This window comes from Desmodus rotundus, chromosome 6, assembly GCF_022682495.2.
Source record: "Desmodus rotundus isolate HL8 chromosome 6, HLdesRot8A.1, whole genome shotgun sequence".
Lineage (NCBI taxonomy): Eukaryota > Metazoa > Chordata > Mammalia > Chiroptera > Phyllostomidae > Desmodus > Desmodus rotundus.
The window spans coordinates 29,901,922-29,918,594 of NC_071392.1; the positions used below are offsets into that span (position 1 = coordinate 29,901,922).

The window sequence follows — 16,673 nt, forward strand, 5'->3', positions numbered from 1 at the left end:
TCCCAAGTTAATAACTTCTATTAAAAATTGTTCCCAAGTGGATTTTACAAAAAGAACCCGAAGGCAGAGATTAATCTGCCACGACTATAGTCAATGTTTATATTGGGCAACTAAGAGGGAAGTGACCAGAGGTTGCTTTTTCGGAAATCTCTAGCGTGGGGAGTATTCCCTTGTCACACAGCAGCAGCAAGTCCGCAAAAACACCCAGTGCGCTTCGAGCATTTACTGTGTGTCCGATTGAAGAAACAGCAACAAAACAAAAACAAAAACAAAAAACGCTATTGCATTACTCCTCATGATAATCCTGTGAGATAAAATGAAATTCTAGGACCAGCTTTGATTTCACTAGCACCCCGACCGGCCAACAAGCTTTTAAAATCTTAATAAATTGGATCATAACCATGTGTAAGAAGGAGTATTTCAGTATCGTCTGTGTAAGTTAAAAAGGGCAAAGGAGTTTAGGAAGTCCTTCGGGCCTCTTAACAAGTAATGCCGCGGCTCTCCCTAGAAATACACGCAGTCCAGGAACCGGGAACTGCGCCGGGTGCCGGGCACAAACCGCTCAGGGGTCGTTCTCGGCCCCTGCGGTCTCGGATTCTTGCGGTGAGTGATCAGAAACCGGGAACAAGTTTTCTCCCACTTGCCCTGAACTGACTTTGGAGGTGAGAAGAAGTGAGAGGCGGAATCTAGAAAGGCCAACCATCCTCTCAGGGCCTGGAAAGGATGAACTCCGGGACTGACACGCGGAGAGCAAACCCCAGCGGGGGCGCGGGCCCAGCCGCGAAGACCCGGAGTCGGAGGCGCGGGAGGTCAGTCCCTCTTCCGGAAGCCCAGAGCCGCGCTCACACCACGCCCCTGCCCCACTCCCGGCGTCCGGTGGAACTACATTGCCCAGAATGCCATTCAGCCAGCCTCGCAGGGGCCAATGAGCGCCTGGGTGACGCCATCAGTCCGCGCGTTGTTTAGACTCCACTGATGTCGTGGCGCTTTAGGAGAAGTTGCTTCGCCGGGCCCTAGTCCTGAAGTCGTGGTCCGCGTGACCCCTGGCTTCTTCCTACCTACCCCTCAGCCCGCCTTTCCCCTCCCTCTTCTTGCAGGATGAGGCGTGCAGGCCTGGGTAAGGAGAAGGCTCAGGTTCGAAGTTCGGGGGCCCTGAACTGGCGGGGCTGGGCGCCGGGACGCGGGGTCTCTGCCCCTGGAATCTGAGCCAGAAAGCAGGATGTATGGAGGGCTCTTTGGAGGCGGTGCCAAGTGGAAACACTGCGTTTGTCCCAGATCCTAGGGGTTTCCTTAAGTTTGGTGCAGTCCCAAGTTTGGATGGTAGGTTTAGAGAGAGTAGTGGAGGACTTGGGGGTGGAGTATTGCAGGTGCCAACTCAGCAGTCAAGTCTTTAGTGTTAATTGTCTGACCGAGCGTAAGTATGGAAGCTGCTTACTCCCCGAAGCCCGGCTTGGGTTTCGTCTTCTCTGCCGGCCCTGGATGTTAGTTTCTTCAGAAGTGAAAGTTGAAGAGTGTTGCATGCGAAGCACACTAATGATAATAATAATAATAATAATAATAATAATAATAATAATAATAATAATAATAATATGGTCACAATGAGTTACAAAGGTAAATATACGTGTCACTAATATTAAAGTCCGTGATATGTAACATCAGGGTCAGAGGCCGTTTTACCCATAACACCTCTTATCTGAGCCTTGTTCCACTGTTAAGGTGGTAGAATGTAATGCTTAGCGACTTAGCATTTGTTCTCCACCTTTTGTCTTAGGAAGCAGGCACAAGGACTTGTAGTGGGGCCATTATAATGCACAGCTATTAAAACAGCATTTTCTGATTCTGAAGTTCTCTATTAGGAGGTAATTTTAAAAGAAGAATGAAAAGAATAGAACCCTTCTAAATCAGCACACAGTATACCTGGGAAAATTGTATGAAATATTTAGAAAAAGATGTTACTTTTTTCAGTTGTTATGATAAGAGGGAAAAAGAAAAAAACATCTTTTTCAAAAGTCTCAAGCGTATTTAAAGTTAGTGAAAGTTGCCAGCAACTCTAGAATTGTACATTGATTAATAAATTGTAGTATAAGAAACAGCTTTTGAAAACTACAGTTTTTATGAATCCTCAGATCACAGTAAGAAAGTTGACTAGGTAAATCGTAGAGAAAAAATAACTAATTTTGAGCAAGTGTAGTTTTATATACCTAAATGTTTTTCCTTTGTATCATTACTAATGACGAAAAACATTTATTGTGTACTTAGAGTAAGCTCTAGGTATACAGTGGTTTGTGGGCCTGTTTGTGCTCCCCAAAGCTTACAATCTAGTTGGGGAGTAGGAACATGTTCAAAGGTGAGTTATAGTACAAGGTGGTAGTCATACCTCCAAATGCCGGATAAGTTCTACAGATAGTGAATGTTTAGGGATTTCAGAGATGGAGTGCTGTGTACTTTGTGGAGACAGAGGAACTTGAACTAGAACTTGAAGTTAGAGGGTGGGAGTGTTAAGTTCCAGCTGGAAGGATGAACTGCCTTCCCCCTCCCCTAGAAGTTGTAGGAGTAGAATTACGAATGATGTGTTGAAGGTATTATGATCAAGTCAGTTTGATTGAAGTAGGAGACAGGGAACCGCAACTACCAGGTTGTGGAGATCTTTGAGTGCCAGGCCAAGGAGTTTGGATTTTACCCATAGGCTCCTTGGACCCTTTGAGTATCTTGTTCAGCAGCTTATCATGATAAATTGCAGGAAAAGGACTTGACAAGTGGTGACTCCCAGCCCTCATTGTACATTGGAATTACCTGGAGAGCTTTTAAGGCATTGCAGCCTGGACCCCCCGCCCCACAAGCTCAGACTGATTAAATTAGAATCTCTGGATAGAGCCTTTTTCTTTTAAGCTCCCCTGCAGTTGAGAGGAAGGGTGATGACCTAGGTGTCCACTGCTGTCATTTACACTGGTGTGATGTGAAGCGGGCTGCTTGTTTTTGTTTTGTTTTTCTTTTAAGTATCAGTATGTACTGACCTGGAATTTTAAACTTGGGATAAGTAGTGAATCTTCATGTGGGTGTCACACTTCACGTGAATCTCTAAATGATGTGGCTCGGCTGTTGATAGAAACTACCCAAAAGAAGCAGCGTGTATCTAATGGGCAGAGACCGAGGATGGTGACTTTGGCACTCACTAGCTTGCCTACAACTTTCATAGCAGTGATTCAGACAAAAAAAAAAAAAAAAGGAGCTAAGTTGGGAATAGCAGCTCCTAGAATTTCATTTGATTTTTTTGTTTTTTATTGGGGGTGGGTGATAGTGAGGGAAGTCTAAAACTCTAACGGAAGGAATGTGCATTGAAAGATTGCTGGGTGATAAAAGAGAATTTTGCTTTTAGTAAATGGAACCATATAGTACTTTAAAATTAAAATTAAGGTAGGTAAAAGCAAAACAAAGGAAATAAAGCAAATAGCTATTAATTTAGAAATAAATTTCTTGGTGAAGTTGTCAAGGGATTAAATTCAACCAGTCAGTACTTACTTACTGGGCAAATGTACCTTCAGAACCTTAGCGATAAAAGAAGACATAACTCTTTCCTTTAAGGATTTTGATTCTTATTAGAGTGTGTACAGAGCATCATTAATTGATGGAATGAGAATACATTTTTCAATTGATTATTTTAATTGAGTGGGGGAAAATACCATGCTTAGTCACAAGTTCTTCACTTTCATAATAACACTTCAGAGACCTTTATGGGTAGTGTGTCAGCAGTTGAGAGAAATTACGGGGAATGCAACTCTTTCTCCTCTGGAACATACTTTAACATTTTGTTGTCTGTGAGTATGGTTTTCTTTTCCTTTTTTTTTTCTTTCTTTCTTTCTTCTTTTTTGTGGTGGTGGAGGTTGTGTGTCTGCTGCATATGAAGTTCTCATTAGGTAGGGGACACAGAATTGTGAGGTGCTGTGTCTGCCCTCAGAGAAGCTTATAATTCCATTCTTGACAAAGGCAAGCACATTCAAAGTCGAGTAACAATGAATTGAGATTCTCCTCATTAATTCATTTAGAACTTACTGCATGTGCATGTACGCATATGCATGAGTGTGCAGACATTTGTGGGGGACATACAGCCATGAGTGAAACATTTAGTTTCTGCCCTTAGAGTACAGCCTAGAGTGTGGTGTTAGTGTTAGATACAGCCAGAGCTGTAAGAAATCAAAAGAGGGAGTTTTGCTTTTTAGAGAAAATGAGCTCTGGCTGTGCCTTGAAAGAGCTTTCTATTCACACCTCAACCATCCTTCAACTACCGGTGTTGAGAGCAACTTCCTGTCCTTCCATCTGTTACCCTCACTGCCGCCCCACCTACCCTTTGAGTTTACCAGACCTCTGGTTTCTAGATCAGCCCTTTCCCCATAATCTCAGACCTCTATTGAAACTCCTTGAAGCCCTGTCCAGTCTAGACCCCATAATCCGTATCTTCCACCACCCTTTTGGTAAGCAATCTCAACCTCTGGGGGTTCTGTGCATTTGCAGCCCAACACTGTACACGTCCAACCCTTGAGCAGTCCAACCATCCTGCTTCTCATGGGCTAACTCAGGCTGGTGAGCTCTCGCATACACCTGAGGGGGTCAAAACCCATACTGCATATTGCTTCAGCCGGGATTGTTTTGTCCCCCTAGGAACCTGTGCAGTCATTTTCCTCCATTCTCTTTATTGTTTTCTCCAATCTTCAGAGACAGCCTTTTCTTTTGGTATCAATTATTTTTTTAATGTGGTTAAATAATACCCTAAACTATACTTTCCTCTCTCATTCCCCCAACACATTTATCTAAGTATTCACTGCGCAAGGCTCACTCCACCTGTTTGATTGCCTGATGAATACCAAGTACTATATTAGACAGCGGCAGGGACCACATTCCTGCGTTCTCAATGCTGTTCCTTAGAAGATGAGCTCCAAAAAGTAGCACCTAGAAAGAACAATGGATCTGACACACAGTTTCTTAAATATTTGTTGAAGAATGAATGACACTCTATATTCATAAATTATTCCAGCTCTCTTCTATGTAAGAGAAAAAGATGCCAGTAGAGGACCCTCCCTCTGTTGTGAGCTCCCTCCCTTTCTCTTCATAGCCAGGCTTCTTCAGTGGGGTGTCAGTGGCACTACTGTCCGATCTTCAAAACGTGTACTTCTGTGGAGCAGTAAATATGTCCTGAATATCCTTACGCATCAGTGCTTATTTTAGTGTGTGGTGGGCAATCAGGTAGCAATCAGTAAATGAGTACTCAAATGAATTGAATACTCCTTGCTTAAGAGAGGGCATTGGAGGAATTGTTCTGCTCTTTGGTTTATTACTTTTTTTAATTCCCCTGAAATATGAATATTATAGACACACATGGTCTGCAACGCCCTCCAGGGGTCTTTTTCTGTTCTTTCCTATCAAGGTTTCAAACGTGGCTTTTTTTTTTTTTTTTTTTGGCTGCAACTGTACTTGTGGCTGATCGTGGCAGGTGAAGGAGTACCTCCTGGCAACTATGGCTATGCTAATAGTGGATATAGTGCCTGTGAAGAAGAAAATGACAGACTCACTGAAAGTCTGAGACACAAAGTAACTGCTATAAAATCTGTAAGTATATGACATATTAAGTACTTGTAAATTTGTGTATTTATATGCATATATATTATATACTTAGGAACTACATATTTTTATTGGCATCATACTAAGGAATTCATGTACCCAATAGTGTAGTTCAGTTAGGTACACTTGAAATTTAGACATGATTTGAGTAGAAGTTGTGAAAATGTGGCCAAACAAAACATATGGTACGTTTGTTTATCTTTGATAAACTTCAGCTCTTTTTTGATGGTTAAATCTAAAATACTGTGTGTTGTCTTAGTGATGTCTCTGAGCTGTCCGTCTTCCACTCCCAAGCAGCCCTTCTCCTGACCCTTCCTCTTGTCTCCTAAGCTGCAAATCTTAGTCTTTCATGTTTCTTTTACCTCTCATCAGTCACCAAATCTTACTTTTCTTTCTTTCTTTCTACTGTTTCTGTTTCTGCCTTTCCATTTCTAATACTATCCCCTGGTTTTCTGCTTGGAAATCCTCTTAACCTCTCTGTTCCTATTTTTTCACACATTCTGGTCTGAGCTCCATAGATCACCACAGTCATCTTCTTAGAGGATTTTTTTTTTTAATCCTCACCCATGGATATGCTTATTGATTTGAAAGAGGGAGAGAGAAACATCGATTGGTTGCCTCCTGTACATGGCCCAACCAGGGATCAAACCTGCAACCTAGGTATGTGCCCTGACTGGGAATCAAACCCGCAGTGTTTTGGTGTGCTGGATGACGCTTTAATCAACTGAGCCACCCGGCCAGGACAAGAGTATTTTTTAAATTGCATCCTACACTCTCAGAAGACTTCACGGTCCTCCCGTAACGTAAGAAATAAAGTTCACGCTCTGTAGTTTGATCGAATAGGTCATTTAAAGATTGTCCACAGCTTGTCAGACCTCGTCTCCTGCACTTGCTGAGTGTGTGTGTGCTTTCTGCCCAATTAGAGTGCTGGCTCTGCCCTGTGCTCGCTCTGCCCTGTGCTGGCTCTGCCCGGTGCTCGCTGTCACTTGCCCGTTCCTATATCTTTGATTGCGCCACCCCTTTGCCCTGGGTGTTCTCCCCCCCTCACAAGGGCAGAGTCTTGCCCCTCGGCAAGGCTTCGCTTCATTGCACCCCTTACATCCTCCAAGCTTTACCTGATTACCACATCAAAAGTAACTTTTTCTTACACATATAAGACCATTTCCATAGCACTTATTGCATACTGATCTACATTGGAATTGTTTGTATGTAAAAGAAATTTACCAGAAAGTAGGGTTTTCTGTTGTATTTATTTTTATATTCTATATAGTTCTCAGTATAATTATCAGTTGTATTGAATTAAATGTATTAAATAAAGGGAAAAATGGTTTTAGCAGTGTGTGTGATTGATTCTGCATTACAATAAAAATGATACACACTTACAGAGCATTTAGTAGAATTCATATTCCCAGAGCCTAATTGGTATTTCACTAGTCTTGGAAAATAGAATTGTATTCAGCCTGAAGACTTACATTCTGCAATGAGTATTGTTTTCAGAGTCATACTAGATCAAAAGGAGTTGATCTATGAACTAAGCAATATTGTCTAATGTTAATAATTCCAAAAATACAACATTTAGTGGAATTAAGAATGAAATGATTTTTAAAAAACCTCTAATGTCGATAATTTAGGCTCCCTGTTAAAAGAAAGGTTTCTTCCCTTGGAAATTTCCTTCCGTGGCAGGAGTGTAGAAAGTGGGTGACTTGGGCAGTCGGGCGTGTCATGGCTGCAGTGTCTCATACTCTGACCCGGAGCGTTCTGGTGTGGTTTCGTGTCAGTAACATCCCCATACACTTTTCACACCAAATAAGCTGAGAACGATACCTGTGGTGGTTTGCCAAGGTTTCTAGTAATTGCGATTGTATTTATTCAAGTATCTTAGAAGTGAAGGCTTTGATGAATTTGTCATATAAGGTATTTAATAGGTTTTGTTTTGAATAGCAAACATAATTGCAGATGTCTTCAGGCTCATCCTCATCTATGCATAACTTTTGAATGTTGATAACACTAACTTGTAAATTTTTTTTCAATTTATTAATTTTAAAGAAAAATACCTTTAGAATCTAAAGCAATAATCACTCTAGGCATATAGTCAAAGTAATATCACATTTCAGTAGGAGAATATTAAATACTTATATCTGAACTTGATAACATAGGTACTTGTATAAATCTTTAAAAACATCAAGAAGGAAATATACAGCTAAATGCTGTTATATGAATAATATGAAGAAAGATATGCCCTGACCTGTGTGGCTCAGTTGGTTGGGCATCTTCCTGCAGAATGAAAGGTCATGGTTCAATTCCTGGTTGGGACAAGTGCCTGGGTTATGGGTGTGGTCCCTGGCTGGAACGAGTACCAGAGGGATAGATGTTTCCCTCTTGTTCTCCCTCCCTTCCCCATTCCCTAAAAATAAATAAAATACTTTTAAAAACAAAGATAAAAGCATGCAAAGATAGGAGAATCAGAGAGAAGTATGTACCAAAATTAAAAGATGGAGTTGAATATTAAGATGAAATCCAAATGAAGAGTAGGGAAGCAATATTCTTGATGAGGAAGGAGTAGAACAACTAAATATATTTTCTATTAATTTCAGTCAAAATGTATCAGAATAAGAGTATATATTTTTATTTCTAGAATACAGTTTTATTTGAGAAAATATGTACGTTTAAAATGGCATTATATTTGTTTTATACCACTTAAATACCTTTATATCAGTAGTAATATATATGCTTTCTTCTTTATAGCTTTCCATTGAAATAGGCCATGAAGTTAAAAGTCAAAATAAATTCTTAGCTGAAATGGTAAGTGGGATTTTAACTGTAAGAAATTCGATCTAATGTTCTCAGTCTGTTACTCAGGAATAATATCGTTTTAACTTTTATCCATTTCAAAATATATCTAGAGATTATAAATCCTAGATTTCAATCCATTTATATTTAATTGTGGTTTGGAATAAGTACAGAGGTTTTTTTTGCTGTATTTTTACAAGTTTCTTCTTGCATATCACAAATGAGTAGGATGGAGAAGCTACAGTGGAACCAATGTAGCTTTAGTGCTGTATTTAGAAACACTGCTGAAGACTCAGAACAAATGACTACTTTGAGTGTTCAGAGTGGATATAGGCCACTAAGTAATCAAAAAGCACTTTACCTCCAGTCAACCAAAGGTCTTGCACTTAATATAAGCTGCTTTTTTTTTTTTAATATTTTATTGCTCAAGTACAGTTGTCTGCATTTAGCCCTCACCACTCCCCCTCACCCCAGCCATCCCCGCCCCCCTCCCCTGCTTCCACACCCTCCTTGGTTTTGTCCATGTGTCCTTTATAGTTGTTCCTGAGAACCCTTCCCCCCGTCCTCCCCCCTATTATCTCCTCCCACCTCCCCTCTGGTTACTGTCAGACAATTCTTAATTTCATTGTCTGTGGTTATATTTTGCTTGCTTGTTTACTTTTCTTTTGCTTGATATCCTAAGGATCACTTCTGAACAAATCGATAGGATTTGAACTAGTAACATCCCACAGCCTTTTATCTCTATAGTCTAAACAGTCTCAGCAATGTATACCTTTTCTCCTGCAAGCCTCTTTCCATTCTTTAGTGTTTACTTTGGACACCAAACTTCTCCAGGCTTTCCCCAGTTTCTCCACATGCTTTTAAAATTGCCTTATTCAGAGCTGAGCCGGGCACTGACAGCCGTGTTCCTGTGAAGGTTGTGCTAATGTTAGAGCCCCGTCAGGGGGCTGTCTGAAGATACCAACGCCTGGTTCTCACTCTGTCCTGATTTAGAGTTTCAGGGGGAGGGACCTAGGTATATGTGTTCTAAAAAGCATCACAAGTGATTCTGATACATAACCCCACTGAGGAATTACAGGTATATAAGATGCTTGAGCTCCCTGGAACCTGAGCGGTACAAAGACCTACGATTATGCCGGGCCTTTGCATCTCAGGACATTGCGTTTCCCGGGAAAGTGCAGTAGTTCCACTCCATGCCTAGTCCTCGTCATCAGGACATTAACAGCTATGTTTTAACATGGTAGTTTTCCCATCCATGTTTGTAGTTGTACTAAGTTTTACCACTTCTACATGATATTCTCTTAACTTTTAATAGACTCTACTTCAAAGTCAGCTGTTTAAATTAAAGGATCTTAAGTGAAGGTACATTTAACTGCTAAACAACCATATGAAATTTTGGATGAAGTACAACCATTTGACCTTGGAGAGCATGCCCAACAAAAACGTGGTTACAGACCACTTTCCCGGCAGCTTGAGCTGGGGAGATCCTGGCCAGGTGGGGGGTATCAGATCTCATTGTCCTCCCAGCCCTTCGACCGTCCCCCAAAGGCCCTCAATAAAATGATTTGATCACCCTCCCCCCCAAAAGTGTGGAAAAACCTGTATGATAATAGACAAACTACTTTATTGTTAATGTATTTTTAATCCACATAATTGGAATAAGACCTAAATAGTTTGGGACTTTTGAATTACTCTGGGGCTGAAAGAAATGTTTATGGGTTAATGAAAGAGCTTTTTATTCATTGAGAGAATTACTCAGTTTTGCATGGAGTAATCAAGCTGATTATCCAAGTTATAAAAAGGCTCCTGAGTTGATTAGACACTAAAAATGTCATGAAAAATGTATTCTAATAACAATATATCCAATTACTTAAACGTGCATGTGTAGAATATTAGCATCTAAATATTATAATTTGTTTTGTTTTCATAGGATTCACAGTTTGATTCTACAACTGGATTTCTAGGTAAAACTATGGAAAAACTGAAGATTTTATCCAGAGGGAGCCAAACAAAGCTGCTGTGCTATATGATGCTGTTTTCATTGTTTGTCTTTTTTGTCATTTATTGGATTATTAAACAAAGGTGATGCAAGTAAGTGTGAGTTTGGGATTTGTTCCAACTTAAGTGGATTGGAGTACTACTTTGGTAAAAAAAAAAAAATCATCATCAAAACATTCCTAACTTTGAAATACTATGGCTTTTTCCATTGAAGATGACTAAATTTTACTCGTTTTATAAATCACATTAGATAATACAGTGCTCTTTGAATATTGTTTGTTAATGACTCATTTTTGCTCCTATTTTCAGGGGTATTGAAATGGCCAAAAGTCAGTCTGGCCCTAACAGTTGTTTTTTTGTTTACTGTCAGATGAAATAGCAGTACAGCGTTCTGTTGCTACCATACCTGTAGGTTTATTTTCCATGTAGAGAGACTCAGTGGGAGAATAATAGCATGCCTGGAGAGCCTGAGGCTGAGCCCTGGAGGGGGTGGGCGAGTTTGTGGGGGAACGATAAATGTGTATTCCTGAATGACATCGACCCTAATGATGTACTCCCCTTGCCTTTTTTATTGGGTTGAATTGTAAGCGGGTTCCTTTTTACCTATAATCTTTTCTAATAATTTTTGACGGTGTGACTCCTCTTCCCCCAAGAACCTCGTTCTTTAATAAAGCTTGTTACTTTGGCACATTTCTAGTACGGTGTCAAACAAATGTCTAATGGTATAGTTGTTAGGTTAACTTTATGCACACCGCTGACTTGGCTTAAAAGAGTATATGGTTTGAGTACAGGCCTAAGTATAGGCCGTTTGGTTATCATTTGTGACAGAATAATGTGAAGCCAGCGTAATTGCCAAGCTCTGAATGAACATAACATGTTCGAGAATAATTAATTGCCTCTGCTTTATTATGTGCTCAAAATAGATCATGGAAAGTGCTCAGCATTGAATTTGGGGTTAAGAGTATTGTTGCTTTAACCCAGTGTATTTGTTTACAGAAAGCAAGACAAAGGTGGAATGTTAAGTAGAAAGAAAGAGTAAAATGTCCTTAAATACTCTGTATCGCTACTATTTTGGAATTTACTCATTTATGAGCCCCCAAAATAAATTTTTAATGAAATGAATTAATCACCTGTGTTGCTTCTTTATTCCAGTCTCTGATATTTTTGCTTAGAACCCGAGAAATGGTCCTGAAAACTCAGATTCCAAACAAAATAAGGAGAAGCTAACATATTTGTATTATTTCCAAACTTCAAACAAATGAGATAAATGACTGCAGTTTCAAAAAGATTTAATTTTTAAATATTTTTCTAGTTATAAATCTATTATCATTGATTTTTCTGAGTTTGCAATACTTTTTGCTCATCCTATCTACCAGTTCAGATCCTATGTTTTCCGACTGGATTTGCCGTCCTGTAGGCCTCCGCTTGACAGGTTAACACACTCGAACTGAGAGGGGCTAAGTGACTTAGCGCCGACTGAGGCATGAGTTACATGGCCTGGGTTCAAATCTCCATTCCCTCACTTGCTCACTGTTTTTTCATTAAGTCACCTATTTCACAGGATTGTCGTAAGAGATATATAATATATTGGAAAGTGCCTTACACATGATAGTCGCTCAGTAAATGTTAGTTCTCCCTACCATTACAGACACATCAGAAAAGGGAGTTATTTTAAGAGTAAGACAATAAGTTGGTTTCAGGCTTTGAGGTGGTAATGTGATCTCTAAGTGGAAATTTCTGACAATTAGAGATTGATTCTTTTTTGCAGGAATTATTTAATTATGTACTCTGTGCCAATTATGTGACATCCAGAGCTCAGGGAAGACTCAGAAATCATTGCAATAATTAAAGTTGCAAAAAGAAAAGAACAAAAGGCCAAAGAAAAATGACTGGAAGATGGAAACAGAAGGGAATCAATAAGAAATAGACAAGATCAAAGCCCTAGGAAAATCAGTGAGGGCAAGACAAGGATGGATTTCAAGATGAAAGATTGGCTATTACATGAAAGTGCTTTGTAAAATATTAAAACACTATTTAGATGTTGGCTATGATCCGCAAGGAGGTGATTGATAAGTGGTCTGGGGTAATGGAAATGTGCTTCTCATCACTGCCTTGTCCAACATTTCTTATTTTAGAATTCTTTTTAAGAACTGCCTAAAAGCAGGTCCCTAACCAGTATTTCACACCACCCCTTCTTGTCACTGCCTTTCCTGAGGTTGCTGACAGGCAACTCCTGAAGGGACCTGTCCTTGCCCACCAGGGACCCATCTGCCAGCACTTTTCCTCCTGTTTGGGGACCTCCTAGGAAAAACTACTCCCAGAAATAAAACTTGGGGGAAACATTCAATATGGAAAAGTTCTAATTCCTTGTCATCCTTTACAAGCTCATTGCTAACTCTGAAAAGGAAATTATTTCAGTGTGTATCTGGGAGGTTCAATATAATAAACAGGCAAAATATTCATATTATAGTTTTTATTCAGACAACAAGACTTGCAGATGTTGGGATGGCAGGGACATGTTATAACTCCTACATTTTCAATGGTAAAGCAGATTCAGACAGCAATTTATAAAAATCTATAAAAATCCCAAATGCCCAAAATTTTGTGCAGAGTAGTCCATTTCACTAAGAGTGGGTCCTTGGAAGTGAGCCAACACATTTGCAAATAATAAAAAGTATAACTTATCTGCACCACCCCTTTCAGATACCAGGCATAGGTCTCTACAAGGAGGACAGGGAGAATTATACTTATTGCCAGAATTTAAACTAGCTTGCAAATTAATTCTTGGATACTACTTGAGCAAGAATAGTTGTTAAATCTAAAACAAATATGCAACATTTTAGTCATTTGAATTTCAGCAGAAAACCCAGGCACCTGCACCCATAGAAAGCTCCTCGTCCTATAAAATAAATTAGTTTTCCTAATTTTTCGATGCTCTTAAATTTCAAATTGTAGGTATTGAATTTGCTTCCTTGTAGAGGAGAAAGTTCTTGATAATTTGGGTTCATTTAGTCAGTAAATAACCTCATCAGGCCACACTGATGGAGTGACTGACTAAATACTGACTGGGAAGCAAACCAGCGCTGCAGCTGAGACAAAGCCAGGAACTCACACCGCCTCAGCATAGATCTGGCTCCACTACTCACATTAAGACTGGGGGCTGATGACCTCCCCACTTAGCTATTCTATTTGTAAAAGAGGAATAACAACTTTACACAGCAACAGTACACAACAGGAGGGTTACTGTGATAATTAAGTATTAACTTGCAAAGAACTTAGATTGGGCTCCTGGTACTCCACGGTACTGCCTTCAGGGTAGTTGGTCAGAGTTCTCTTCAAACTTTTCACATTTTAATTTATTCTTCAAAATGTAAATGATAAGCTTCATAAAACAACAGCATTTTACTATTTAAATTTAATTTACTATAATTTTAGTATAATGGCTTAAATTCTTTGTACTTTCATGTGGCCTAGAATAAGTCAGGAAGTTCTCATGTAATAAGGTTTAATATAAATTAAATATGTACTAAGAAAGTGAAAAGAGAATCTATGTTCTCATATATATTTGTGTATATACATAAAGTACTGAGAAAGAAAAATGCAGTCACTTTTGTATTATACAGGCTTCAATCCTAATTATATTAAATTATTTGGAGGATGTGGGCATTCTGAGTGCAGGCAGTATAAAAAATCTGTGTTAAATAGTTTGCTTTTTAATTGAGTGTGCAAGTGTTTCAATACTTTATTCAATATTTACTTTTGATTTTGTTCCTAGGAATGAAATGATGTATATTTTCAGGAAATTTGAGTAATTTCTAATTAAACAATTCCTACCGGTACTAATCTCTGCCAAGTTAACTCAGAGTGGGCTATGTTTTCCTATAACCACAAGTATTTACTCCTGACTTAAATTTTTGTTCTAATGCTTACATAGAGCTGTTATAAATATATTCCTCTTGGAGATGTACCATCTGGTATTTTAAACTCTTCCTTACCAATAACGAAATTTTTAGAAACTGTTACATATTCAAAAAATATCCATGTGGTGTCTGATGACCACCTATTCTATATACTGTTTTTCTATATTTTTAGAGACATAACTTCCTAATAATAAAAGAACAAAAATTATTCATAGGAAAGAAAATTTTAACTATGAAAAAATATTTTTGTTTGCCCTGGCTGGTGTGACTCAGTGGATTGAGTGCAGGCCTGTGAACCAAAGTGTCACCAGTTCGATTCCCAGTCAGGGCACATGTCTGGGTTGCAGGCCAGGTCCCTAGTAGGGGGAGTGTGAGAGGCAACCCCACATTCATGTTTCTCTCTCTTTCTCCCTCCTTTCCCCTCTCTCTAAAAATAAGTAAATAAAATCTTAATTTTTTTGTTTGTTTAACTCATTCAGGAAGGAAATACTTAGCATCTTTTACGAAGTACCTGTGTTTTTCCTAGAGCACTTGGCACAGTAGTAGATCCCAATAAGTGAGTGGTGAATAAATTCATGGTTCCTACTAGAGAACACACCTTTTTTTATTATCCCTCACTAAAATGTAAGTGCTGAGACCATAGAATGCCCTTAATAAAAATGTGTGGCTTGATTAATAACATACTAAGTTCAGTTGCTAGCTGAGTTTCTTTAAATATTGGAGGCACAATACTATAACCATTGGGTTAATTAGGGACCAGAAATTGTTGCTGATTTAAAATTCTTCTTACGGTTTTTCCTTTGGTAAAGCTGAGGGAAGATGGGTTAAAATGGAATGGATGCCACTTAGTGAGGCACAAGTGGCAAAAGAGTTGGGGAAAGTTGTTTAACGGTGCTCCTCTCCCATCACCATTCAGGTTTCTAAACAAAGCAGGTTTATCAGCATCTCTGATCCAACTTTATTAGGTAAATAGGGCATTCCATTCCAAAAAACCTAGTGGGTTATTATTTGTAAAGAATTTTGTTTCTAAGTAATTAGACTTGACTTCGGTCCTTAGCCAAGAAGTCTGAATTTCAGTCAACAAGATGGGTAACTCACTTAGCAGTGTAATTGGGGGCCATTGCTGGTACACTTACTTCGGCACATCTGCTCAGCCTTGCACTCCTGCATTGTCCACGTTTTGCTGCTATTGACAATATAGAATAAAAGATATATATATAGATAGATAAATAAACATAGGTATAGATGTTTTATTTTGTATCTGTCAGAACAGGCATTCTACTCTCATTCATGAAAGGCAAGTGATAAATATTAGCAACTTAGAAAATCAGCTCTATGTCTACCTATCTGCCATGGAGCTTCAGAGCTAAAAATGTCTGGGCTGTTCACAGGATGATAGAATTTTGAATTGGAAATGAGACACTATCTAATTATAACATATTGTTTTTAAAATGCAAGGTTCTGCTCTGCTTCTCTTTACAGGAAAATTTGAGAGGCAACTGAGGAAGGATTCATTATGTCAAGAGGGTAGATAGACATAGGGGAAGTAACAGAGTCCAACAGCCTTGTCTTTCTGGTCTGGCCACCTTCACTTCTCACTCTCAACTTCCTAACCATTCCCTCTACGAGGAAATAGCAGCAGAAGGAAGACAGGTGTTGGGAGAACAGAAGAAACATTTAAATCGCTGTCACGGGAGGACCACTGTGGCCCCCTGCCAGCTGCCCAACCACCAGCTCTGACGTTCTAGGTCCCGGGGGTAAAGGAAGAAGTGAAAGAACAGGAAGTCTCCAGGGGACAGAATTTGATTGAACAAGCTATCTGGCATGCAGCACCGAAAGACAAAGAGTAGAAAACTGAAAGTGAATGAGAATTCCAACATATATCTGTATTCCTAAATGAAAAATAGAGAAAATGGAAATGAGGCGAGTTTTGAAGAGATAATGGATGAAAATTCTCCCAAACTGAAGAAATATATGAGTTTTCAAATTGATGTGCTACACTAAGATACAAGCAGTGCTATAAAGAAAAAGAAAAAGACGGAAAGCCCCACAGTTACGCACAACCTATCAAAAGTGCAGAACAATCAAAGATAAGGGGAAAAAGCCTTAAAAGTATTTCTTCAGTATGAAGAAAATCGAATGTAGGGGAGGAAGATGAACATTAAGAGCAACACTTTCAAGGGAGAAAATACCTAATTTATTTACCTGACCATTTTCCTGCAAATTCTAACTGTTCCTTGCTTTATTTTTAGTGCGTACAGGTCCACAAAAATGGGGGAAAGATGGTTTGTGAAATAAAACCTCTCCGATCTGTAGAACTCTGTAGTAGAGGCTGAAGGTGCTGCTCAGTAG

The 16,673-nt window shown here is 39.3% G+C and overlaps 1 protein-coding gene across 1 annotated transcript; it reads left to right on the forward strand.

Moving 5' to 3' along the window:
• The first annotated feature begins 962 nt into the window (after positions 1-962).
• Positions 963-11,523, forward strand: BET1 (Bet1 golgi vesicular membrane trafficking protein). Its single transcript, XM_053927134.1, has 4 exons — positions 963-1,117; positions 5,486-5,601; positions 8,359-8,415; positions 10,334-11,523. Exons 1-4 carry the CDS (start codon positions 1,099-1,101, stop codon positions 10,487-10,489), a joined length of 348 nt encoding a protein of 115 aa, XP_053783109.1. The 5' UTR covers positions 963-1,098; the 3' UTR covers positions 10,490-11,523.
• The last annotated feature ends 5,150 nt before the right edge of the window (positions 11,524-16,673 follow it).

Bases quoted from the DNA above. Each gene is read 5' to 3' on its own strand.
- BET1 (XM_053927134.1), top strand. The intron at 5,602-8,358 runs GTAAGTATATGA...TCTTCTTTATAG, and splicing joins AAGTAACTGCTATAAAATCT to CTTTCCATTGAAATAGGCCA. The intron at 8,416-10,333 runs GTAAGTGGGATT...TTGTTTTCATAG, and splicing joins ATAAATTCTTAGCTGAAATG to GATTCACAGTTTGATTCTAC.